At 41.2% G+C, this 27340-nt stretch overlaps 1 protein-coding gene across 2 annotated transcripts in view; it reads left to right on the forward strand.

Annotated features, from left to right (window-relative positions):
* Positions 1-1982: 1982 nt before the first annotated feature.
* Positions 1983-27340, forward strand: part of gsk3ba (glycogen synthase kinase 3 beta, genome duplicate a) — a 29715-nt gene continuing 4357 nt past the window's right edge. Inside the window, exons 1-8 of one of the 2 annotated variants that reach the window (XM_063887090.1) lie at positions 1983-2828; positions 10143-10336; positions 18007-18090; positions 23221-23331; positions 24695-24825; positions 25558-25664; positions 26343-26440; positions 26589-26696. In XM_063887090.1, the coding sequence (XP_063743160.1) occupies positions 2741-2828; positions 10143-10336; positions 18007-18090; positions 23221-23331; positions 24695-24825; positions 25558-25664; positions 26343-26440; positions 26589-26696 (921 nt within the window). In that variant the 5' untranslated portion in view covers positions 1983-2740. The remainder of the gene's footprint in view (positions 2829-10142; positions 10337-18006; positions 18091-23220; positions 23332-24694; positions 24826-25557; positions 25665-26342; positions 26441-26588; positions 26697-27340) is intronic. The other variant, XM_063887091.1, reaches the window with a different exon arrangement.

The following is a 27340-nucleotide window of genomic DNA, read 5'->3' on the forward strand; positions in this document are numbered from 1 at the left end:
ATGTGTCTCGTACTTCTGTGTGCGTGAGAAACCAAGTGTGCCTTGCTGCCTATAGATTTCTGAGCCCCGTTTCTTTTAAAAAGAAACTTCCTACCACATCCTCTTCACGTGCATCTTTTTCTATTTTATACGGTGGAGTAGAAGGAGCCGCAGCAGGAAAATCCAAACAGAAAGTGTACAAAGCTCTGGCTTTATGTAGGCTTGGATTAGCCTGCTAGGGGGCCACAGGGCAACAATTATTCCGTATTAATCCTCCACGCTCACATATTTTCCCACAGCTCTATGAAGTAGCAAACCAGCACCCCACAATGCCCCAGGTTTGCTGTAAGTCAATTACTTATGAAGTTTTAAAAATAGTCTTGCAGCACAGACACAAACAAAATCTCTTCACTATCTTGGCCTCACTCTTATTTCCTTCCACTATCTCCTTTTTGTCTCTCTTTATTTTTATCTTCTGCTAATGGGCCAATGAGTGTTTGCCAGAGGATGTGTTGCTATATGAAGGGAAAACAACGTCTCATGTTACTTCTGCTCTGCTGCCTGTTTTTGAGACCCCACCACTCTGTTTTCTGCATATGAACCATTGAAGGGCAGCGTAGGAGAAATTCCCTTTGATATAGAGCATAACAAACTATAAATAAACCACACAAAAGACAGACTACCAGCATCACTGTGTAGGAGGAAGGACTTCCTTGCCAAGTGACCTGCATTCAATTCAAGTTTAGCAATACTAACATATTGAGATATTATATTAATAAAAATCGTTTCCATTGCAAAACGTTTTTTTAATTGTATTAATGTTGTAAAATAAGTTAAATCCTCATTCACCCAAAGTGTCTTGTGAAATGTATGGGATTATACAATACTTATTTCTAAAGACTGACTTCTCCAAATTGTTCTTTCTTCTTGAACTCAGAGGCAGAGATCTTTACATACATACACACTACTTTCCAGTTTCATTCCCATATATTTTGAGGGTTTGTTCATACATCATCCTAAACCTGATTAGTATAAGACCTTAGTCCTAAAATGAAATCAAAAAGATTAATTAAAAGCTGATCTATGTAACAGTTCAAGGTTCAGCTGTTTTGTTATTACACAATAGAGGAATTAAAGATTATGCTTTAGCCCAATCCAGCCTACGCAGATCAAATGAACAAATAAAATGAAGAAACGATACAAACTTTACAAAGGAAAATATACGGTTATGTATAACATCACTGCAATGTGTAGATCCTATATCACTGTGATTTTTGGTTCAAAGAATTTAGGTTGTCACAAAGGGAGTGTTGCGGACCAGATAATGATTTATTTTATTTTATTTTATTAGGTTCATCTTATAAACCTTTAATAAAGCACTGTACTAGAAAGCAGTAGTTTACCCTACCCTGTAAACGTTAACATGTAAGGTGAAATTGTTAACCTGGATAAAGGGCTGTTGTGACAAGGCAGCCATGCACATATGAGCACACACATTATTAAAATTGCTAAGTATTATGGCACTAATTAAATGGTTAAGTGCCAGAGGGCTGCGTGAATGAAAAAGTGAAAGAGAGATAGTGAACGTGCCTCTGTGACTAACATAGCAACAGTGCTGCATGACCACAGGTGCACTGTGACAGCTGGGTCCATTCGACAGGCTGGTTTTGGAGCTCCATTGGCCGAAAAAGTCATCAATCCTGGGAGCAGATCCGCCCATTGTCCCTGTCGCCGCACGGGGAAAAATCCTCTGAAGTCATGGGGGCGGTGCCAAGCAAATTATGCCATGTGGGGCTCAAGAGCGGGGTTCTTATTGGACCACATGAACATGATAAACGCCCATTTCTGAAGGATACTCTCTGTGATTGGCTAATTCGGCCACCCCAGGTTTGCCGTTTGCGCGTTCACTGTTGATCTATTCTCCGTTGCGCTTTACGTCAACAGCGTGAACCTTCTTCTATGACAGCGGACCAAGCCCTGTAACCTTTTACGAAAATGGCGTAGCAATCGTGCGCAACGACAAAGACAGCGAGCCGAAACCTATGGGGAAGGAATAAAAAAAGAAATTCAGTAACGTCGCACTCTGTACCTAAGGACCATCATTTTCTGAAGAGGTAGCTGCCCCGGAGCCTCGGTGAAGACACCGAAATTTGACGGCAACGAGGGCGGATTTTAAATCGGCGCTGAGCCTTTGATTTCGTAAAGAGAGACTGTGGCAACTGGCAGATTTTCCGTTGGACGGTCTAGCGAGGGAGCCGCCATGGCAGTCGGATCATTGAGCCTCCACATCGGGATATGAAGAGGAACTGCATGTGTCCTGAATAGTCAAGAAAACGCCGCATTTCCCTCTGATCCGCAAGGGATCAGCTCTCCTAACACCTGATCTCACCCTTCTTCGTCTTTGTGAAAGTGATTTTGCAACCAGAAAGAAATCGCTATTGGTTTTAATCGGGGGGCCACAGGGAGAGGCCAGATTCATGACTATTTTAGTCGGAGACGTTTCTTCAGAGGCCCGCTGAGTGAAAAACCTGGAATATAAGGAAGAAATGCTGCTCTAATTGACTGTAGGTGGGCAAGAAAGGGTAGTTTATTAGGAGAAACGGACTAAAGTGAAGGATAAAGGGGTCGCTTTCTGCCTGTCTTCCCTGTGAATTTCATTTACGGTCATCCTTTTTGGATGAGAAGGACCGGCAAATCAATCAGCCCTGCCGTATAGCCAGTCACAGTCTCCGAGTCGAGAGAGAACCAGAGGGATTGGATCATGTCGGGTCGGCCCAGGACCACATCCTTCGCGGAGAGCTGCAAACCAGTGCCGCAGCCCTCGGCTTTCGGCAGCATGAAAGTCAGCAGTAAGTACAGCCCTGTAAAGAGCAGCTTTCTTCTTCTGCATGCACCAGGCCCAGTGTGGTTTACAAATCCTCGCTAAATGTCTCACCACTAACCAGGCTTAAAAATGTGTCAAGCGAGCATGACGTTAGCTCCGGGTAGCTTAGCCCTGCCATATATATGTGTCATTGGCTGTGATTGACCAGGGCTCAGTGGCACACGCACACAGCTGTGACGCGCCGCCCCGGGGCCGGTCAGCCTGACCCGGGTTAGCAGGCCGCGCCAGGCAGGGCCGGACTCAGAAAGGCAGGGCTGGCACCGACCCAGGTCAAAAATCAAGCCTTCCTCATTGTACTGCAGGTCTGATCTGATAACTGCCCGTTTGAATATAGATTAGATCTCACAGCGGTATTACTACATAGTACAACCGTATGCGTAATTGAGTTAAAGCGATAGGGCCGGCCTATTACGCAACTGTCAAAGCAGAAGGTGCGCCCACACTGACGGAGAGGGCTGGATCAGTGGTCCCATAGTCGGTGGGCCGTGTCGAAATTAGACGTCGCGACGACTCGAGGGAGTGTGACACCCAGTATCCTTGATGAGACCACAGTGGCACGGTGCCGGAGGGTGGTTATAGTCTGCCTGTAGAGATGGAGTTGGTACATATCTTTTTTATTTCTGCCATGATCACTGCTACTATTTCAAGTCATGTCCCACCCACTCAAATTTCCACTGCAGGTTATATGTCTTATTTCCTCTTTACAAGGAGGACTTTTTTTTCCCATTGAAAGATGCATCTTAGTGTATATTAGATTGCACAAAGTTGAGTATTCAAGGGTCCCTAATAAAGCTGGACTGTATCTGGTACTAGACTAAATATATTTGAGGTATTGGAGTTTATTTAGAAATTATATCAATTAAATGATTGTTGAACTTGTGTGACGATCATATGAGTGTAATCTAGTGTTCAGGCTTTTTGAAACCAATTATAGATGGGAATTATTAATGACTGTCCTGCCTGGAGACGTCTACTGTACCTGCCCTTTCTTATCTTACATGCAGGCACACATTTGGGTGTGTGTGTGGGGGGAATGAAGCAGTTGAGGAATGAAGGTGGTGCTTCAGGGCTATGATGTGACCATGATGTGTGTTAGTGGGGCAAGGATTGATGCTGAGGCTCTCCTCTGGGCCTAGGCACTAGAAACCACTCTGTGGACTAGACACACACACACACACACACACACACACACACACACACACACACACACACACACACACACACACACACACACACACAGATGCTCAACCAATCCCATAATCTGAGTACCTGTCTTGCCCCAGATATGTGTGATGAAGCATTGGTGTGTTCCTGTAGTGTGTAATGTTCATTTTTATGCTAAAAGGAAAATGCTGTTTTAAGAAGTGCTAGTCTGTAAGTCAGCTAAATGTAGTCCAAGTACTCTCTGAATCTTTAGCCTAATTGCCGGTCAGACATAAGCCACTGAAGTAGCACCAAATGCAAGACTGACTTTGTGGACTTAACATTGCATGGGCTTTACACGAGGGTTTTGCTGCTCTGACCGTTTTTCTCAACACATAATCATCAGCCGTCACAGGCGTTCCTAGTAGGAGTGGACTAATTAATTGTGTGTTAAGTAATTTCATTTTTACCAGCTGGTGTTGTTCAGCCCCAAAGAGGAGAGTGTTTGATTGCAAATGCCACTGTGATAATCAATAAATGCATAAAGCAGCAGTGGTTTCTCAAACAGTATTTTAATTGGATATGTTTAAGGACAAGTTTACCTGCGTTCAACAGTGCCTTGCGTTTCTTTGAAATGTTGTGGAATTTCATTGATTGATTGTGATTCAAAACTTAACAACTGAAGACAATTGTTTTTTTGTCGATGCATCTTCATTTATTCTTCACATTTGGGAAATACTCTGGTTAACTTGTTTGTGCCAGATAAGACTTTACCAACTGGAGCCTATAACGGTTTTTAAATGGGCACTCTGAGTCCTAAAACAAGGAGACCAGCGACTTGGTGAGCAACTGAAAGTCACTATTCAATTGATTTAACACATCCATGAAATGAAGTGGAAGGGTAACGTGTTATTAAGGGAAGCGTTTGGTTAGAGTTACTCATTGAAGCCGTTTGACTTCTCCTTCAATCTTGTGTTCACCTGAGAAAAAGGTTTCAGGAATTGGCTTGATGACATGCTGATCCTTCAGGTATGATATAAAAATACAACATATACGCAGCGCCTGTCACCTACTCCTAAAGACATTAATTGACATTTGCATTTTGATTGTTTGTCACAAATATTTCAAATTAAATATTAATTCAAGGCTCAGGGGTTGCTTTGTAAGAATAATGTTTTTCCTATCGAGAAGTGACTGCATGGTTTTTAATGTGCTTTTTAAAATATAAAATCAGATATGACATTGAGAGAAACATGATTTACAATTTTGCTGCCTCATGATTGTATTTTAGACTGAATAATAAAACATCAGGTAACTTTGTTAGACCTATTTTCCCTTTCTCTCTTCCAGTATGTCATTGCCCATTACCCTGACCTCCACCAGCGTGCACACACACACACACACACACACACACACACCCACACACACGCGCACACACAACTTTGCCTCTTATCTAAAGCATCTGTAGTCCTAGTGTATAATCCTGGAGAGACAACCCTCTTACTACAGTTACACACACACACACACACACACACACATGCATGCTCACACACACACATATGCATAAGATCACACACCCACATGAGCACTCTGGTTTTGTTTTTGGGGTGAGGCAGCTGGCCAAGAACAATGAGCGGCCTGTTTAGCATTTCAAAGCTGCGGCACTCTCTTTCTCTATATTTTCCCCTTCCTCTCTGTCCCTCACGCACATATGATAGGAACAAAATGAACTAATTATATGTTTGATTCCAAACGGTAATGAAAGGAATTGCAGATAAGAAGAACCAGTAGAATCAGCTATAGGATTTAAATGAGGATGAGTATTGGATGGAGACATGGGAAGATGATCAATCTCTGAGCAGTCCGTTAGCTCTGGTCAGTGTGGTTGCTGGACTGGCACTGCACATCACCAATATCCACACTCTTTGCAGCCCCATCTTTTCTGGTCAGATCCCCACTGAATCCAGGATGTGGATAATCCACACCTTGCTTGGCCAAATGTCCCTGTGTGAGTGTCACTCGCTACCCATGTCAGTAATGTAGGGACTTATCCCATCAGCCTTGTAAAAGTGGAGGAACACTTTGTAGGAGTATCTGCACACAATAACACAATGTGTCATTTGCTCCTTTTGTAGTTTGTAGGAATGTCCCTGCCCTGCAGTCCACTCGGTTACATTCTGCGCATTTTGTGATTTGAGAGCTATTAGGCTGTCCAGCATACTAACACCATCTTAAGGTAAGTAAGAATGTGCTGCAATCAGCCTAAGTGTTTGAAGTAAAAGTGCGTTACATATTATCACTTAACTCAAAAGCCAAGCAGTTAGTAAATGCTTTAAATAAAACTGGACAAGTTTGACGGATTGATAGTGAAATGTCTCATTTGGCAGGCACATATTTCGCAACATACACTCGTAGTGGTTTAATTTAACATGAAAGGTGTGAATGTTATCCCTCATCTTACAGTAAATAAAAAATCTTGTTCAGATAGAGTAAATTACCTGAATTGTTTCAAACTGTCTAAGTATAAACATATTTCCATCTCTAGGCAGCTATTTAGTACACAGTAGTTTCTTTCCACACCAAATAAGACTTAATACTGTTGGTTTGTTTGGGCTTATGTCTTGGCAAGTGGGCACACAATATGCCGGAATGTCAATCTCTACTTTAAGTCACCAAAGATTTATAGGCTCAAATAAGCGATAAGAAAAAGTTGAGCTTGTGAAATGATGTGCAGAACTAACTTCGCAGCCTGTCATTTCACAACACCTTTGAATTTGTGGTAGAAATACTGCTACTGTCTAGAAAAGATGTGCATTGGGTAGTATATCAGTTCTGTCATGAAAATGGACAAACTTATAACTTTAAATATTGTGTTACCAGTTAATGTGTTGATAAGTTCAACATAAATGGTCGGTCCTCTTTACTTAAATCATTTTGGAATTCATTTGACTGATGAATTTGATATATTAAGGTAGTTATGGCGTTGAGACAGCTCTTTTAGAAAAACAAGTCAATTTCATGTTTTGATGTCTGTCACAAAACTGCTAACTTTAAATCTTACCAACCCAGCATGTGTCCTGCAACTGCTAAACAGTTTTTATGACCCTATTGCGTAGCCTACACATGTTGTGACCTGAATACACTATCGACGCCTGGCTGAAAGTTTCAGCAGCTGTCACTTTGTAGCCGAATAGTGTAGCATATGCGAGTGAAATTTGGTGCTTTGATTCGCTAATTTTCTTCTCATGGCAAGCTAATTGAAAAAGCAAATCAGTCGATGCTACAAGCACATGTTGCAAGGAACTCATTCATAATACTTAATTTAGCACATTGCTCAATTGGGGATTATAAATGTTAATGAAAAGGCGCTCCCAGCCTAAAACCAATAAAAACATGACTTCATTGGTTGTGATAGTGACAACTTTGTACCAGTATAAAATGGTGGGAACTCTGTGTGAAGATTGACGGATTGTTCTATAGCTCTGCCAAATTAATATGTAAAGGGTCTTGCTTCACAAAGATTGGTAATTATTCATTTGAAATGCCTAACATTTGAATTGCAAACTAATTGCTTGGTCATTCCTTTTTTTGCCCCAGTTTGAGATCTGAGTGTGAGCTGGTGTTCAGACATTTCTCACGGTTTGAGGAAGTGCAGAGGCGTCATAGAAATGGCCCTGCAGGAATATGTAGGCAGTCATACTCGTCTCTCTTACACCCCTTCTCTATCTCTCTCACACACTCTCTTGGAAAGTCTATTTCTGTCATTACAAAATCTGTCTTTTTCTTTCTAGACTCAGTCCTCGAGAGTGGTTTCTCAGACAACTCGGCTCCCCTCCTTCTCTCTATCCAAATTCTTTGATCATTATCACAATTTAAAGAATTGGACCACTGACTGGTCACACAGGGACAAAAGAAACGTGCACAAATAAACATATTTTATGCATTGGACCATGGAGTGGTAGTCTTTTTTTTTTTGCTTGTGTGAGATAGTGCGTGTGTTTCTATGCAGTCAAAATCAATAACCCTGATGGAAAATAAGCCTAGCGCACCGGTCAAAAATGGATAAGGCCAGTAAAACCTGTACTCTCTGTGCTACTTTCTCAGTCAAAACGTCGGCTTTCTTTCTAGTGTTATAATTATTCAGGCAATTCAGGGTTAATTATCCAAATCACTTTCTTCATTTAACAATCACCCACAGAATCACTGGTAGTTTGCCAAGAGTCAGCATCAGACGGTCACCTCCTCCCGATATGGACAGGACTCTGTGGCCTGCCAGTGTCTTCCATGCGGAGGTGGTCTGCTACCACAGCATGCTGCACAAAGTTTCCATGAAGTAACACCATGATGTGGAACAGTCACGGTTATTAAGCAGCATTAATTCTCACATCAACATGATTTTGAAGCCGCTGCGAGCTGTTGATAAATGAGTTTGACTGCCTCAGCAACTCCAAAATCTAAGTGTAGACACATTTCACAAATATAATTTGATGATTTTTAGATGTGTGGGTGTTTTGGCTCATCCACAGCCTTTTCCTGTTGCATCTTGTTTGAAAGGGGAATATGCTAATAAGGCTAATTAGTAGATTTGGAGGGGGGGGCAGGTGTTGCAGTAGGATTTAATCGTTGGGTTGTGCAGAAGTTTTGCAGTTAATTTAATAGCCTGTCCGAATTAAAGTTGCAGGCACACATCTGTGGCATGCGACACAACTCTTGCCTAGTTGTTCTTTAACTGTCAGCTACTATTCATTTAGCTCCTTGACACTTATGTGGGGAGGAGAAGGTCGGTCAGAGGGGAAAAGCCTCCATCGTCTTCTCAGGTGCTCAGAGCCAGCTCCTGAGAGGAAGGCATAAAGAGGAGGGGGAGGAGCATGTAATGGCAGATTCCGATCTATAGTGCATTAGCATCTGATAGTCCTATTAGCTTATGACTCTTTAGTGATGATAATCCTGGGAATTGCGTTGGTCCGTCTGTACACCATTGTCGGTGTGTCTATCCAACCTAATGAATGTTATCAGTAGGGGTAGTCTCAGAAAGCTGCCCTACTGAATGCTTATCTCTCTGATGCATTGATTTGGATAAAAATACCTATCCTTACTGATATAAAGATAATGACCCAAAGCATTACAAAAAAGTATCATTCTGTCTGTAGCTAATTTAGAACGGGTTTACATATGTGCAAATGCTTACTTCTAGATATTTGAATGTCCTACATCTCAAAGTAGAACTGACCATTTCACATTATTTTTTGTAGAGAGTCTTATTTAGCTTTGGTGCTCTGTATGAGCACAGCCACGAATCCCACTCAGTCAGTTAGCTGGGAGCTGACCAGTACATCCTCTGTTTACCACTAGACAGTTTTTCCAGGAATACACAGGGGTTAAACTGGGTGTGGCTAAAGAAGGGGGCTGTGTTGTTCTGTTTCTCTGTCAGGACAATTGTCAGCAGGCGTTCAAACTTACAACCAGGCAATAACAAATTTGCTTCTATAACAAGTAGTGTATTGAGTCTTTTAGATGCTGTAGTCTGACTCTACGAGACAGATGAGCAAATGATGACTGTTTTCTTCTTCTTCTAAATAGAGCAGCAACTAGGGTGCAAAATTAACCTTTTTTTGTCCAGAAACCAAATGGTTAATGGTTTATGACAGCCACTCAACAGATTACCACTTTCTTTTTTTTTGTTTGGCTGGTGAGTGATGCAAATCTGATAGCTTCTTTAATATGTTGCCAGAATGTGGCTGATCAGTGGTGCTCATGTGTGCCCTGGCCGCCACGATAAATCCCAAAAATAATCCCTAACGTTTAATGGTTTGTCACTTTCCATACAAACATTTATGTTTATGCCTCTCAAATATTGAGATTTCCTGCTTTTCTCAGCTTTGAGTTTTTGAATGACAAAACAAGACATCTCGTGGAACTTTGAGAAACTGACCTTTTTAGTTGGACTAAAACTGAGTTTGGACTATGGGTTTGGCTTTACAAGAACCCTGTTCTTTCATGTTTGCTCATAGTTTGCTCTCACTTTGCTTTCCCATACCCCTAAACACTAATCCTGGATGTATGGTGCTCAATTTGTGGACATCATTATCACTCCAGGATTCAAATGTTCTTTATCTCTCCCTGTGTCTTTCTTCAGGGGATAAAGATGGAAGCAAGGTAACAACAGTTGTCGCCACTCCGGGTCAAGGCCCTGACCGGCCACAGGAGGTGAGCTACACGGACACGAAGGTAATCGGCAACGGCTCGTTCGGCGTGGTCTACCAGGCCAAACTCTGCGACTCCGGAGAGATGGTAGCCATCAAGAAGGTTCTGCAAGACAAGAGGTTTAAGGTAAAAACATGTACACAAACACCATGTATTACTCAGCTTACTCAGATCCTTCTGTTTCCTTGTCTACCTTTTTTTTCCTTTTCTCAATGGAACCAAAGTACAGACATTTGTATTCATGAATGACCGAGTGACTGTGAAAAAGACATGAATGGAGTGATCTTTCTCAAGAACGGTGAGATCAGTGAAGCTGCGAACAAAGAGACAAAGGAAAACTTAGTCGCTTTTGTCATTGCCACATCCTTGCTTTATGTGTATATGTTCTTGCAGGAAGTTGTGTGTGTGTGTGTGTGGTAGTGGATGGAGGGTCCCATCTCTTACAAACACACTTGAACCCATTAACACTAAGTCATCTGTCAGGTTTAGTTCAGGTCCATCGTGGAAATGTCATATTTCCATCCATGCAAAGCTCTGCTGGAATCCTCCTTCTGTGCTTTGAATAGATTTGACTGGTGGCTTGTTGTTCCTTGGCTGGGGCGACTTTGTCTGTTCTCCCTTTGATGCCCTCTTTAGTTTGGGATGGCCTCAGTGTTCCCGCTGCGAGCTTACAACCCATAGTTAAAGAGCCGAGACGGAAAAGCCTGCAGAACAGCTGTTTAGTTTCTCATTAAGTTGATGGTCTTCAGAGCTGTGGGTAATGGCTGCACAGTGTAACAGTCTTATTATTTTTAAGTATGCCTATTATATACAAATACACACTACATTTATTAGGTACACCTAGCTTAAAATAATGCAATGTAATGCAACAACTTTCTATTAATCCTATGTTATAATATGGAGAGGCTAATATGATTTGTAATACCTTCTATGTTGTACAATATAATTCAATAGGACCAAAACCTGCAGTCTCCAGAACAGCCTTAAATTGGCCATAGAATTCATCTATCTGGTATTTTAAATTGTTCTCTGATGTCTTCAAAGAAGGTATATAACTTTGGTTGATCCCAAAAATGTCCAGATGTGGTTTTACAGGCTCCTTTACAACCCCATGATTTGGTCCTAGACTGACACAAGCTGAATTGCCTTATTTAGGGGCTCATTTAAATAATTATGACGAGCTCTGCTCTGATTGGTTGGTTTACAAGGAGCAATCCATGGCTGCCTCAGAGCCCACAGAAGTAAGTGAAGTTTGCGAAACTGTGAGAGATGAACCATGGAGGCTATTGGCATCCAACCTTACATGTTTGAGCCTTTGTCGGAGGAGGAAACCGATGAATTTGAACAGCCAGTTGAGCAACGTTACGGAGTGGTAAGTGTTAGCGTTAGTGTTTCCAGTAGCTGGTGTAAGCAAATGTTGGGGCTGGACTACCGTTTGTGACGTAACACACAGGGATTGTTGTAATTCGCCCGTTTTACCGCTGTGATATGCATATTCATGATTTGCACGTGAAGGAGGAAACAATGGTGTTTGAGGTTCACGGTATGTCAGTTCAATGTACCGAACTCTCCTTATTCAACTATGCCAAGGTAAATACAGTTTTCCATTCTATGGCCCCTTTAAAGTTGCATCCAGGTCTCTCAACTTAAACCTATAACCACAATAACAGTAAGATATATTGCAGTTGTCGGTATAATTCTAATAGTTTATACGATGCAAATAATACACTGACTATTTTTAATGGATTATATATCATTTTCAATGCATTTCACAAAACCTTGGTTGGATTTAAGGAAGCAGATATTCCCTTGTTGTTGAAATAGCTTTAGCTTGAAGCAACATTGTGTCAATCATCATTTTTCCACAGATGTTTTAAAGAATAACCTGCCATAGAAAGAAAGCAAAGTTTTTCTGAATGTTATGCCCAGGGCCATAATGATCACTTCTACACACGCAACATTTTAGTTTGTTGTGTCTATCACACATTCCCTAGCCTTCAGAGAACAGGGCATATGCAGCCGGAGTACACAGTTAAGATGATGCAATACAATGTGTGGCTATAATCTTTTCCATGTGGGCTGAAAACCTACAAGCTGTGTCTCTGGTCTACACAAGAGTTTTGCTCATTTAAACATCTTGTAATTAGAATAGAATAGAGGAGATTAGAAGTCGGTAAGATGCCTGAAGGAAAAGCTTGGTAAGTAGGCTTTCTTGCTAAGAGTAATATGAGGGGGTCGATACCAGTCTAATGTCTGTACTGGGAATATGAAGCTACAGCCGATAGCGTGGCACAGAAACTGGACAGAATTATCTCGGCCCAACCCTCACAAACCCACCCACCGGCACCTCTAAGGCTCACTAATTAAGACGGTATATATTTTGTTCGAAGTGTAAAAATAAATGTTGATGTGCTACAGTGAAATATTGTCTCTCATTAAACCACTTCTTTAGGGTTACAATTGCTGGGATGTGTGGCTCTTATACCCAGGTAATTTGGGTATGAAGTGTGTCAATCAATGGATTACCTTGATTTTAATGGGCTCAAAACGAGTCTCCTAAATCACTAGTCTTCCAAAAGAGTAGTGCTCCTTGGTCTATTCTCTTCCTCTCTGGAGAGTCAGGTTGAGTTAGCAGGAGAGAAGGAGAAGAGTAAAGGCAGGACACATTTTGGTGTTCCCTGTTGCCTCTTGGACTGCCAACCCTTCAGCTTTATCCCCTGTGGGAGTCTCTGAAGTTTAGTCAAAGCTGAGTTGGATGTGTTTGCTTGAAGCTTTTTCTCCCTAGGACATTTTTTGCTGCACAAACTTGTTCAGCTTTATACTTCAGCAGCTCAGTGTCCCAGGTTCGGCCTTCCTGGAGCATCAGCACAGCTTTGTCAGTTGGTGCTGGTAGTCCTTCACTTTCCAAACCTGACTTATGGTAGCTAACTTAGTGGTGAAGGTGTCAACCATCCGTCACAAAGTACAAAATGTTTAATAGCGACACAGGCAAACAATTGGGACTCTATGCTGGCCATGATGAAGTCATCTTCTGCTCTCCCTTGCCTGTGGTTATCATAATACGCTAGCAGGTAGCATCTTTAAACAGTGGTCAGCTGTGATCACGCACATTGATTTCACTATGTAAGTCTCCTTTTCCTTTTTTTCATTTCTCGCTGCTTGTACTCGAACAGCTTGTTACGAAAAATGAAGCAAATGAGTGCTAAGACTCCTCACATGACTACCAAGCATGTGCCAATAAGTGTGTGTACACCTCCCCCCCCCACACACAAAAACCCTAACACCTGCGCTCTATTTTCTTCGTATTCAGTCTCATCTTCAAAAGTATTTTCTGTGCACTTCTGTTTTTTTCTCTTACGGATGATTTGGCGTTCTTCTGTGTCATGGTGAGCATACCCATGCTAGTCTAACATGTGTGAATGCTTTATTTACACACACACACACACACACACACACACACACACACACACACACACACACACACACACACACACACACACACACACACACACACACACACACACACACACACACACACACACGCAGGCAATTCAAACAGGGTAATAATGTGAACAGGCTCTGTGTTAGGATATAGATGATGAATGTGTGAGATAACCTTAGTGGTCTTACAATCCTCTCCTGGTGCATTATGGGACAGGACGACTCCACTCCCATCAGAGGGATCATATATCATCCTGATGGAAAATGGATGCTCCACTAGAACCACACATACATAATCAGAGTGAGCGTGCCTGGTGGCAGCTTTGCTTGCAATATTGATAAAGGCTGAGTCTGGTGATTTTCTATATATGTTTTAACATACATTAGAGACACCAACAATCTAAAAGGTCAAATGTATCTGTGTAATAATTTTCAGCAGACCATAGTACCTCATAGGTGCTGTATTTACATTTGATTGAGTAACTTTGGCTAAAATCTCTAGCTATTTAAGGAGAAATCTCGATTTGGCCATAAAGTGTTGACTATGCATTTTTTCACATGTATGTCATCTATATTAGTAAATATTTTTGAGAGTCTTACCACAAAAAGTACAAGTGTTTAGTAAATACAGTCTATGAGTTACACCAGCAATCCTTTCATTCCAATGCAGCTGCTTGACAGGACTGACTTATACACAAGTTTATAAGCTGCCTGTCCGCAATCAGCTCCATTTAACCTTCTCTGTCAGAGACGGAGTATTAGCTGTTCTGCCAAAGCGACATGGTTTACAGACTGTTATGGGACAGGAGCTGATGGGACTAATGCGTCTTTAATATAAATTGTGTGAACTTATTGTCCTGACATCGACTGAGCTCACACATTTAGAAAAACAAAAGAAGATAGTCCTGTCTGCAATAACTCTTTACTGAATGTCATAATGTTCGCACCTGAGATCAAAAAGGCCCAAGTGAGTTACAGGTCAAATATAGAGGAGCTACTCATGACCGACAAGTAGGCATGTTCCCTGTAGGTTAGCATGTTCGTCCTTAGCTCAACAGATTCTTTAGTTCACCAAATATATCTCTGCAGTCACTCATTACCAAGCCTCAGGTATAGCCTCTGGTACCACGTAATGTTGTGTTTTTCGTGTGTGATCAGGGCTTTATACATTGTTTGTTTGGCAATTTTCTGGGATTTATTGACAGTAACACAAATACAGAAAAACACAGTTTTTATCATTTAGCTTTGATCCACTGTCTAGTAAGCTTTTACGTGTGTGTTCTTGTGTGGGTGGGCGGTTAGCAATTCCTCTATGCTCTTAATCTTTTTTTTCAAACTAGATGTGGTTTTGCCTGACAGTAGGCTTACACATTAGCACCATGACAGTGTAGCACTTCTAGCAGCCATCAGTTGAAGTGTTCTGTCACTTTCTGTTCCTCTCTCTCTGTCTGTCTCTCTCTCTGTCCGTCTCTCTGTGTCTTTCTCTGTCTCTGCCTGTGCTGCTGACACACTGGAGGATGTCAGGTCAGCAGGAATGTCTGCAGTATAACTGGAGCTGGGCAGGGCTTTACTGAACAGCCTGTCTGCTCCTCCTCCATATGGTACCATCTTTTCACACATTACACACACACACACACACTTAGGTGCACTCTTAAACACTCCCACTAAGCCACTGCAAGAAGACGAGGGCGTTGCCTGCAGTGCACAGTGCATTTGATGGCAGGTCTGTGACCCACACGCTATGATGTCACTTTATAATGGGGGGGGGGGGGGGGGGGGTGTGTGTGTTGTGTAAAGGGTGAAAGCATGGGAAGGACTATTGGAGTATTTGTGTCTGCCTCTAAGTGAATTAGGTTGGGATGGTTGTCTGTACAAGGCCATTGGTCTGCAAGATGCTGCTTCTGCTGAGATGATGATGATGATGATGATGATGATGTCTTACTTAGTGGAACGACAGCTCGCTCTGCTCTGTTAAAAATTGAATGAGCAGGGATTAAATCATCACAAAGTGGCAGCAAAGTGTTGAAGGACAGCAGCATTTATCCCTTCGCCAACCAGTGTGGCCCTGACCCACATAACAGGTGATCTCACTGAGTCACCGAATCACTCAGTGAACACGGTTGTATTTCAAACATATTTACAAGGCAGCTTTTTCAATGTACGCTATTTCTCAAAGCAGTGCAGCGGAAACATTTACCAAATTCATTGATTTTTAGATTTCTTTTTAAGCACAATACCCAAAACGTATTTCTCAATTGCCAGTATTAGCAGATTTTCTTAATCTTCTAGGATGTTAACCTGAGTATCTTTGGGTTTAAAAGAAACCATGTTAACATTTCACCTTGGACTCTGCTATCTCGTGATGGACAATCTCATTCTTTAAGGGCTCAAACTTCTGATGACTTTATTATTTATTTATCTGATGATATTTTTGTCAGTTGAATTCTTTAGTTGTAAGATTTCATGTCGTGGTGAAAAAAGCACCAAATCTCAAAGTGTGTTTCTCAAATCTGTTTTGATTTTCCTTAATATATTCAGTTTACTATTCTTCCGCAAAAGAAAAGCAAAGTGGCCCCAATTTAGGTGCTGAAACTAGGAAACGGCTTCTTTGCTTGAAAAATAGCTTGAACAATGAAAGATTTCCAAATGGTTGACAATAAATTCACTTTTTGAATTAAGTCATGAATAACTGTTAGTTGCTGCACCACATAACTGTAAAAATATATTAACTTAACCTTTATGGTTTTCTTCCCATTGTGTTCCCAATGAGCAGCTGATATCCAATTATCATTAGCATTTCCTCCAGCAAAAACATCAAACTACAATTTAGTTTTTAATTAAGTATTCATAACTGAACTAGAAGAAGTGTGTATTTCAGTCTTATTGTTTTAACATTTCACAATTGATCTTGTGACGATGATGTTGATGATGATGATGATGATGATGAAGTTTTGGGCCAATGTTAACCAGAACAGGATGACCTGTAATATTTTTTCACAGCACACTTGAACCTTGTCCTAAACGAAAAACACATCAGATGATGTATTGAGTCATTGCCTGCTCTGCGGTCGGCCAGTTAATAGCACATCCTGTAAGAGCCCGATCGACCCTCTGCCACCCACACAATATCCAGAGTTTAGTTGATGGCGCAGAAGAGGAACTGTAGTAGGTCAGTTAGATTAGAAGTCAGCTAAACAATCATGCTGTTTCCGGTTTTATTTTGTCAGCCATTTAGCTCTGTATTAACTTTTTCAATGGGAAATGAGTCAGCATGCTGGACTACTGGTTAGTCACTCTCGTTGGTTTAATTAAATAACTGAAGTTTTTAAATGTTATATTCTGGGTATTGACATTATTTATATTCTGCACTTTCTTCACATACATTTAAAAAAAAAAATGATAATGCAAAAAAAAAAAAAGGACTTGAAAAAATAGTTCCATATCGTGCCGATTTCATGATCCACAAATGCAATGGTTTTACGTAAATTTCCTCCTGATATCTTTGCTGTCATAAAATCATTCAGAGAGTTACAATGCAAGTCATTGCCGTCAGTATGGGTGCTTCCTGCTTTCATTGTACGCTAATCAATCGTACAGAAGCCTATAGAAGGTGGGGGGGGATTTATATGATGAAGCTGTTAAAGCTTCATGTAATGCTTTAATTCCTGCCCTCCCTTGATAATGTTTAGGTCCATATGCACAACAGTGTTCTGCATGGACACACTGTACTGTATATGAAGACCACTGCAGGGTTTAATGCTTACATCTCGTCCCTTTGAGAGCCGGCGGCTCGTCACACCACAGGCCCCAAGGCAATTTTCACTCGACACGTATCATTTTTTCCCAGAATTGTTTCTACTCTTTGTCTGTGTTGTTGCCTGGCTTTCCAGGGCCTTTTTTCTTGTTCATCATGTTTTAGCCCGTGGGATTTATCATATCATGAAGGAATGGTGACCATTTTTGTTGTTGTTGCTGAAACCATTGAATTTTTCTGACAAAGTGGCACAGCTTGTGACAGTGGCATGGTCTACAATGAGATGATTGTTTCACAGGATGTTTAGGGGCATATGTGTTTTCTGTCAATATATGGTGATATTACACCATTACAGCACTATTCTATAAAGCCATAATGCAGCTATTACTGTTGAACCATTCAATATGTCATTTGTAACATCTGCAGTATTAATCTAAATACCACTTTAAGCAAATTGTCCCTCATTGTTCTGTGAGTCCAATAGAAAGATTTGAGGTCTCCAAAAGGGCCACAGAACCTCTTCATGAACCATGAGCATAACACTTGGATATAATTTGAAACTAAAATGTAAATGTGTCTTTTATGTTTTTGTTTTGTGCAGAATCGGGAGCTGCAGATCATGAGGAAGTTGGACCACTGCAACATAGTCCGCCTGCGCTACTTCTTCTACTCCAGTGGAGACAAGGTCAGTGGACAGTGTGTGTGAGGTTTGTCTCTGGGCTGCATAATTAAGTGTGTTTAATAACACACAGGAGTTTGAGTTTCAACAAATGGAATATATCTTTTTAAGTGCTCACTTTTTCATCCTTAACAGCACTTAAGTTTGCTTTGCTTTTAAATGTTTAAATTATTGAGCACTTGGCTTCAACTAGAGGAGTAAAATTGAGCCATTAGTAATAAGCCATAGTCTTTTCTTACTTGTGCCTCTTTTTGTTTTTTAACATGTCTTTGTTGCCTTGTTGATGTTCAACAAAGACTAATGTTAATTGTCTTGTTAAATCTTTTTGTCACTTAAATTAATCTTCAGTAGCCCACAAATGTAAACTCTCGATTCCAGGAAAGTTGAAATGCTAGCTTGGACTCATGAACTAATCAGTAATGTGCAACTCTCAGCTAAGATGAGATGGAAGCAACATGGCTCACTCCTTACTTACATCATCTTCCCCAGAAAGAAACAATGGGTTTAATTTTTTCACCACAACAGGAAAGTGGGCAATGCTTACTTTTGAGGCCAGTCTTCCTGTCAGCTTCACCATCAATTGCGTTATTCCTGGCCTTAATAAATTCATTAGGAGACTTCTCTCTCTCTGTCTGATTCTGTCGACCATTGGAGCTCCCCTGGAGAGTACAAGGCTGGACTATGTCATTCAACTAGCAGAGAATCATGTTTTAAATATAGACACCAACCTGGCAGACACACTGTTGGGACTATACCCATGACTCGGCAGTTAGGAATGCTCCCATGCTGCCCACCTACCGGGGCCAAGGCAAGCTTCGGGGGATTATAGAAGGAAGGTGGGGATGAGAGTGGTTGGGAGGAGGGACGTTTGAGGGAATGGTCCTGAGCACCTATTTGCCAGACCAAAGGGTGTTGGTTAATTATAGTCTCCCCTGCCTTCTGTAAACTCCACCCAGTTCCCCACCCCTTGCCTCATGCCATGTGCTCACTGACCTCTGGGAATTGCACCTACTTCTTGGTATACTGACACACTGACAGCGGAAAATGACCTTACACCTTCCCGATTTGACTCCTGCAATCACATGATTTTTTTTTGTTGAATTGCACAACTTGTGTTTGCGATCTTTATATACTTTCACATTTTAAACCTCCCCCCACCCCTTCTGTGTGTCCCGCTTTCATGTATCCATTTCTTCTCCCTCCTCCTCTTCCCCCCTTACCGTATCACTCTAGGCTAATTATGGAGACTGGCACCGTGTTGTTGGTATGGGGATTTACCACCCATTGAGATCGACTTAGAAAAGGGGGGCGGGGGGAGAAGGGGGGGGCGGGGGGGGCTGGAGAAGTAGGCAAAAGGTAATGCCCCCTAGAAAGGGAGGTCAGTGAAAGCATGGAAGGTTGCAGACAGCTTGATGTATGGATGACAGATTTGTAAAATAGCAGAGGGTGAGTCAGATAAGATGAGGTCAGGTGTGTGGAGGTGTAATTGATGTCCTTATGGGGAGGGGGGGTCATGCTGGGTGCAGCTGTGAAGCTGCTACTGCTGCTACTGTAGCTGCCACCATGCACAGGTAGTCTTATGTAACTGTTGGCATGTGGCTTGCTCACACAGTGGGGTTTTGCTTTTACCCTTTAACCCTTTGTAAAATACTGTTCAAACAGAAGGCCACATGTCCTAACAGCGTAGGATGGTAGACAAACATCAACTGGACTTTTACCTCTTCTAAAAACGCACTCGAAAGTGCATGCTGGTGTTGCCGCTCAAACTCACATCTGTGTAAACCTAAACCGTACGCCGGCGACCCGGGTTCGATTCCCGACCCGTGGTCCTTTCCGGATCCCACCCCGACTATCTCTCCCACTTTCCTGTCACTCTCCACTGTCCTATCCGATTATAAAAAAGTCCCCCAAAAATATCTTAAAATATATATATATTATTACATTATATTACATTCAAATGAAAAACAATGTTGGGTCCCCATTGACCCCCACCTGGTATCAAATTCAAATAAAGTCTAGTGCACCCAGCAGACTGAGAGCCTAATTATTATTCCCACAGAGACTCGGAAACCAACCAATGTTAATACTGCCTGACCCCAGATTCCCTGTGTGATTGAACGGTATGGCAATTTGATTAAATACACTCTTATTTAGGAATAAGCAACAATTTAAACATAATATAAAATAGAACTAACCTAAAACTAACCTAAAACTCTATTTAGACATAAGGCCATGAATTATAGGTAATAATAGCAAACCCACAAATTATTAATAACTTCACTGTTTCAGATTTCCATAAAAATAATAAGTCAAATATCATAATACCATGAAACCTTGTTGAAAATATGATTTTCAGTTGAGGGAGGAACTGCTTAAGCTTTCAGTGCCACTAAAAACTTGTATTTCGGCTGGGTAAGCAATCAGGCGCTGTCCCAGGGCCCCAAACCCTCAGAGGTCACCGTCACCAGGTTCACTGTGTGGCGATTAGATTCTGGTAAATTGGGGCCCTGCATTCAAATGTAGTTCTGCAGACTTTTAGTTCATATTGTGTTGACATATTCCTAAATAATTATTTCACACTATTTTGTTCCTGGGACAGAATAGTTGTATGGTTGGTTCTGAGTCTTCAGGCAGAATGACTCAAGCTGCTACATTAACATAAACAGATGTCAATAGGCAGACTTTGGTTGAAACACATCAATTCTGGGTTGAGGCCAGGACGTGTGCAGTCGGCAGATCTACAGGATTCACTAAGTGAGAGTTTATGGCACGGCCAATTCCCAACAGAAATCTGGTTTTGGCTACAGCACACATTCATTTCTCAACACTTTTCGCTAAAGTATGGGTCATTTATTCAGTTCATAACCATTTATCATATAGATTTATACATTAGTAACTTACAGAATGATCTGGGTTTGCACATAGCCAGGAAGCACAGACTTCTCTAGCTTCATGTGTGGAAACTAGCATATTTTTGTGTAGTACTGCACACATTTCAACTTGTCATACACAATGAAGCATGTTGATTGTTGTGATAGATGACTGACACAGTTGTTCAGGTGCAAGCAGTTTTTCCCAGCAAATTAAAGACTGAATTATTTAGCCAGGGAGTGAACAAGGAGCACAGCCTCGCCTGGCTAACCATCTGGGAACAAGCTGAGGAAGTGGCTTTATGGTGAGGCAGGAAGTGAGTCATCACTGTTGCTAGGCTAAATATAGCTTTGATGGCACTAGCAGGAGGCGGAGCAGGCCCTCTAGTCGTCACAAATGTTATCAATGGGAGCTAGTGGTGAATGCACACTCACACTCATCTACAGGAGAGAGACACATAGAGAATGAGTGATATAGGGGAGTGTAATACCAGTGATGGATGAGAGTGCACACAAAGCTACCCGTGTCTGAGAGCTGTTCTGGATGCCGCTCATCTTCACTGATATCTGCATCTGTTTGTGTTAGCCTGTCTCCCAAGTCCTCCTGGCCCTGTATTTCATTCAGTGTAATTGTCTGAGTGTGAGCAGGAGAGAGCAGTCAGCACAAAGCGGGGCATTGAGCTGACAGAAGTGAGCCACACACTCTGTCTGGGAGCTCTTCGCTGGCCTAGCTCGCTCTTCGTGCTTTGAAGACTTGCAGTGAGCCAGTGATACTGACTTTTAGTTCCAGAACAAATTGAAGAATAATTTAATTAATTAAAGTTGGAAGCCCTGTCATATTACCCCAGGGTAGTTTGTCTCACAGGAGTGTGTTGGGTTAGACACTGGTCACATGAGGCAGGAGCTCTCTAGTGCTATTCCTTCAAACAGAGTGACCACAAAACACATTTGTTACAGATATGTTTCTATGTGCCAGTGTGAGTCAAAGCAAATGACCACTCCTGGCTGTATAGCAGTGATACAAAAGTGTGTGTGCAGTTGTGTAATTTTAATTTTCCTTTTCAGAAAGTAGTCCACAAATGTCCTACTTACTACGGTTGAATTAATAACCGCATTGCCCAGCTGTTTTATTACATTAATGAAAAAAATAAACATTTAGTTGAATAAACGAACAGTATGGACAAATGGGCAGGAAGGATGAATGGGATGTCACGATTTTGCATTTAAATTTTTTTTGTTGAAAGAAGATTATGTCTATTATAATGCCAGACTCATTTCTCTTGAGGGAGTGTCCAAAGGCACTTATTCTGGTGATTAAATCCGCCCAAAACTCTACTGTTCCTATGGTGAGTTCACATGGGATGAGAAGTACTTTTGTTTTATTTCATATATCGCGAGTACATATGAAGTTAAAGCAAAGACGCCAATGGCACAAATTCAGCGGCACGAATGAAGCAAGTGATGCTAACCCCTTGTTTGTATCCTCATGGAAATAAGCCCGCCTCCACTCAAGCGTGTCTCATTTAAGCGACGGGACTTAAACGCACCAGGTTGCAGCCTGTTGCTGCCCAGTCATGTTTAATCCCATCACACAACCCTTCATCTGAACCAAGTGTTTTATCTGAAGGCTCTGCTGTCTCTCCGAATAAACCATTGTATGAATGAGCTATGAATGGATAATGTGTGATTTGGACTTATCTCAAACAATGGATCCACAACAAACACCCAAAGACTCAGTGCAGAATCAAAGGAAAAGAATGGTTGGGTGGAGAAGCCTCAGATACGGTATCCTTGAGTCAGTGCTCCAAGATCATGCACAACCCCGCCCTCCAACACTGACCTCCCCCAACCAGGAAATGAGGAAATGATATCATTGTCTGCAGCCACTGTTGGACTGCGGGCCGTTATGACGCATGGCTGTTTGTTTCCTGCCCTCGGGGATGAATCCTATACAATGGATCCCCAGTTAGTCTGTGAAAAAAACAGCTCACAAACAGCTACTTTCAGAAAAGCAAAATGCCACATAACTGTAGACACAGAGAAAACGCATTTGCGCATTTCTAGCTCATGAATGGGATTTTATTTATTATTGTTTCTGCTCAAAATGTCTGGGGCTGTACTGAAGGATGATTTAAAATGTGAATATAACACAATAAAGAAAGCTTAAAAATATGAAGTACAGACTATTATTGCTTAACATTTCAAACTATGGAATATATTTTGTACTAATCTCCTCTGTCTTCATGTTGCTGCTTCACTCCAACAGAAAGATGAAGTGTATCTGAATTTGGTTCTGGATTACGTTCCTGAGACTGTCTACAGAGTGGCCAGACACTACAGCCGAGCCAAACAGACCCTGCCCATGGTTTATGTCAAGGTATATAAATATGTGTGGGTCTGTTATTATCATGACAAGGAGTGGTATGCTCCTCTTTTTTTAAGCAAAACTTGCAGGAGATTCAAAATCCCATACTATGTGATGCCTATTTTAGCCATAGTACTATCACGGTAGAATAAAGCACGAAGATGTATTAAACAGAATTGGGATATAGGTGCTTCATTGTGTTGCGATAAACTTCCATATGCTTTAAGACCTGAACCCAAAGAATCCATGAACACACCACACATTATTTTAAATTCAAATCTTTCCTTCACAGTAAAATCTGCTGTACTTCCACTGAGGCCTGCTATAAGCTTTATATTTGCTAATATAATAATTAAACTCAGCTCTCTGAGCCGTGATTAAGGTTTAATACCTGCACATATGGACTAAAAGCAATAGAATATGTAAAGTCATCTTTGATTAGCATTCACTGACACTATTCACCTATTCTGCCACAAAAAGTGTTTTAAGTTCCACTTTGACATTTGTATTTCATTTATTTGAGTTTCCTTCACTTAGTTAAAATAATCAAATTGTTCTTGCTTCACTGTAAAAGAAAATATTGTGCAGATAAAATGTGCAAATAAAATGTCACAACATTATTAGTTCAACAAAATATGCATAAAATAAATGGGTGAGCAGACCTTTTCACAGCCCTTTATATTACCAATCTCTGCCTCTCATGTGATGTCACTGTGTAACACCGTTGGTTGGTTCTAATGCATGCCCTGTGCTCAGATTGTTTTATTAAGTTTTCTTCTGGCTGTGATTGTTATTTGAGGAAAATGTGAGATGAATTGCAAAGGAAAAAGGCATTGCACATTTCCTGTCACTTCAGTTTAAATTACATTCCGATCTCTTTGAAATGATTGGAGAAAAAAAGCCCAGTTAATTAGTCCCACAGGACGGAGGTTACCTTTTTAACTTCACACACATAAACATTCATCAGTACAGGTTATGTGGGATGAGTATTCACACAAAGTAGCAAGAAATAATAAACATGTCGCCTGCTTTTTAAAAGAGATGAATAGTAGCTAAACATATTTGGCATTAACAACCTAAGAATCAGTTTTTGTATACATACAGCTCAAATCAACCATATCACATGTTTCTGATTGAATCTGAGGAAAGAAAGACTTCCTTGCAGTGGCAGAAATGTTTCTTGTAATCTCTAACTAGCCACGTTAACAAAGTTCAGAAGTTGAAGAGGCGCGGTCGTGGAAACATTTGCTGATAAATGTTGTACTTGACCGGGCTTAACTGAATTCTTGAGTGCTTGTTTCCAGACTTTAACCCTGTTATAAATACTGAGCTTGCAGTGTGTGTTGCTGTAACCTATGTTTGATTCTGTGTGCAGTTGTACATGTACCAGCTGTTTAGGAGCCTGGCCTACATCCATTCGTTTGGGATCTGTCATCGGGACATCAAGCCCCAAAATCTGCTGCTAGATCCAGAGACCGCTGTGCTCAAGCTCTGCGACTTTGGCAGGTGAGACTCAGAAACCGGGTCATGTTCAGTTAAGGTTTAATGTCTTTTAAAAGGAATATTCTGGAGGTTTTTAGAAATGGGCTTATTGCCTCTTTCAGAGAGTATGATTCTATAGCCTCCAGTGGGTTAGCTTAGCTTAGCATAAAGACTTCAAATGGTAGAAAGCTAACGTGGCTGTGTCTAAAGGATTCAACACTCAATAGGAGCACCTGTAATGCTTAATACTTAACACATTATACAGTAAATAGTTTCTACCTGGAGTCATTGCATTTTGCCTGTTATGCTGAAGACGAGACTCCAGAAAGTGACTGCACTCGTACAAGAAGAAGTCTGGTACATAATCCCAGTAAGACTGCTACATGTTGCGTTTATGCTTCATTTATGCAATCAACACATGTTTTCTGTTATCCAGCTTCTGAGGTGCTGGAAGGTTCATTTATTTACCTTTTGGATAGAGATTAAAACAGCTTTTACCTATTACCTTTACCTTTAATAACTGTCTTTTAGCTGGAGAGATTTATCCTACAGAAATTAAAGTGGTATCTTTCTTTTCATCTTGAGTTCAGTTTCTATCCTGTAGCTTTTAAATGCAGCAAAATCTTCATTCACAATTTTAAGCAATTAACAGAAAATGTTACCCAAGGCTTTTCTCAAGGGTAATTTAACAATTTTTTCATCCAAAATGCAGCACAAAATGTTGAAGGTGATCATTTGCTTTGACTTTGTGTGCAGTGCTAAGCAGTTGGTCCGCGGGGAGCCAAATGTGTCCTACATCTGTTCTCGCTATTATCGAGCACCTGAGCTCATCTTTGGTGCCACTGACTACACCTCCAGCATAGGTAAGCTGACTCTAGCTGCCAAAGAAAACACTTTAACCCTAAAGCCACTAAATAAGCTTAAAGAGACACTTTAAGCTTATTTATTTTACCTTGTTACCTGCTGTTGTTTTACCTGCTGTTAATCAATCTAGATTGTTTTGTTGTGAGTTGATGATATCGGCTAAAGAGCAGTCTGCCTTCTCTTGAGTATTCATGTAGGGACGATTTTTTTACACCAAACATTTTTGCCTTCCTCTTCGGCATACCTGTATTGTGGGTTAGCCTAGCAAGGTCTTCCTGGGCTTGATTTCTGGAGAAAGACATTGCTGTTGAGTTTTTGAAATATATTTTTGATAATCACAAGCGTAATGCCATTTAATTCAATTATATTTTAGTAAAGGCAGACTTCTAAGTATACTAAATTGCCAACCCCGTAGCAACTCACACCAAAACAATCTTGAAATACAAGTATAGTTTTTGTTGTTATTGTGGAGGGAATTCTCCGTGTAACCTCAGCTGATGTTTATTATTATTAATAATAATACTATTATGATTTTTCAATTTTAATGAGTGATGAATTGGTTTTGACCAAGAGAATTAAATACTTTCAGATCGGATAAGATGTAAAATGAGATTGTTTTCCCTCCTTTGCTTTTTTCTGACGTCTTTCCTCTGGGTGACTTGTCTTCTCCTCTCTAGATGTGTGGTCAGCGGGGTGCGTGCTGGCAGAGCTGTTGCTAGGGCAACCAATCTTCCCTGGTGACAGTGGAGTGGATCAGTTGGTTGAAATTATAAAGGTGACGACTGGGGTTGACCCACCGGATTTATATGTCCTCATGAACGATTTTTATATGATGTATGACACTATGATTTCTTGTTCACCAGTGAGGAGGAGTTCCAGTTAAAGAATATTGTTCCTGTTCTTGTCTGTCCTTTCCTCTCCAGGTTCTCGGCACCCCGACTCGAGAGCAGATCCGTGAGATGAACCCCAACTACACCGAGTTCAAGTTCCCCCAGATTAAGGCACATCCTTGGACTAAGGTGAGTCAACAGGTACAGGAGCCCTTTTACTTCTCTAAGATCCACCGCTTGTCTCCATGCTTGTGTTTCCCATCATACCCGCATGCCATCCTTCATCCAACTTCATGACATCCACCCAACAGAATCGATGAGGCTGCAAAAGCTTCTCTGAGTTTATAGACTCTGTGAAGAAGGACGGATAAGTTACAGGCTAAATACTCAACCGCACACATTTGTCATAAAACTCGATTTAAATCGTTTTCTGCAGTTTAATGCAGTTAATGGCTAAATACATGACGTAATGTTTGGCAAATGCTTTTGACTGTCTGTTAAACATGTTTTTAGGTTGGCTCATTCAGTCCTTACTTTGCTCTGCTGTATCTGTCAGTTTATTAAAGACAGATTGACCCAGCAATGCCAGAATATCCCCTTAGTTCTCCCTTTCCTGCCCTCATCTGGTGCCTGTTTAAGTCGTAGTGAAGATGAAACAGGTATGATAAACGAAAGGGACATTATCTCTTCCTGACTCCACCTCAGCAGTCCCACCCACAGCTCCTGCGTTGGATAAAAAAGGCATCCAATCAGCAGCAGCATTAGCGGGTCCTCCTGTAAGCCTCTGAGGCGCCCCGCTGTGGTCGCTCTCTGCAACTGCGCTCCGTCACTTAGACTGTTCACTG

Source organism: Eleginops maclovinus, chromosome 7 (genome assembly GCF_036324505.1).
Source record: "Eleginops maclovinus isolate JMC-PN-2008 ecotype Puerto Natales chromosome 7, JC_Emac_rtc_rv5, whole genome shotgun sequence".
Classification (NCBI taxonomy): Eukaryota; Metazoa; Chordata; class Actinopteri; order Perciformes; family Eleginopidae; genus Eleginops; species Eleginops maclovinus.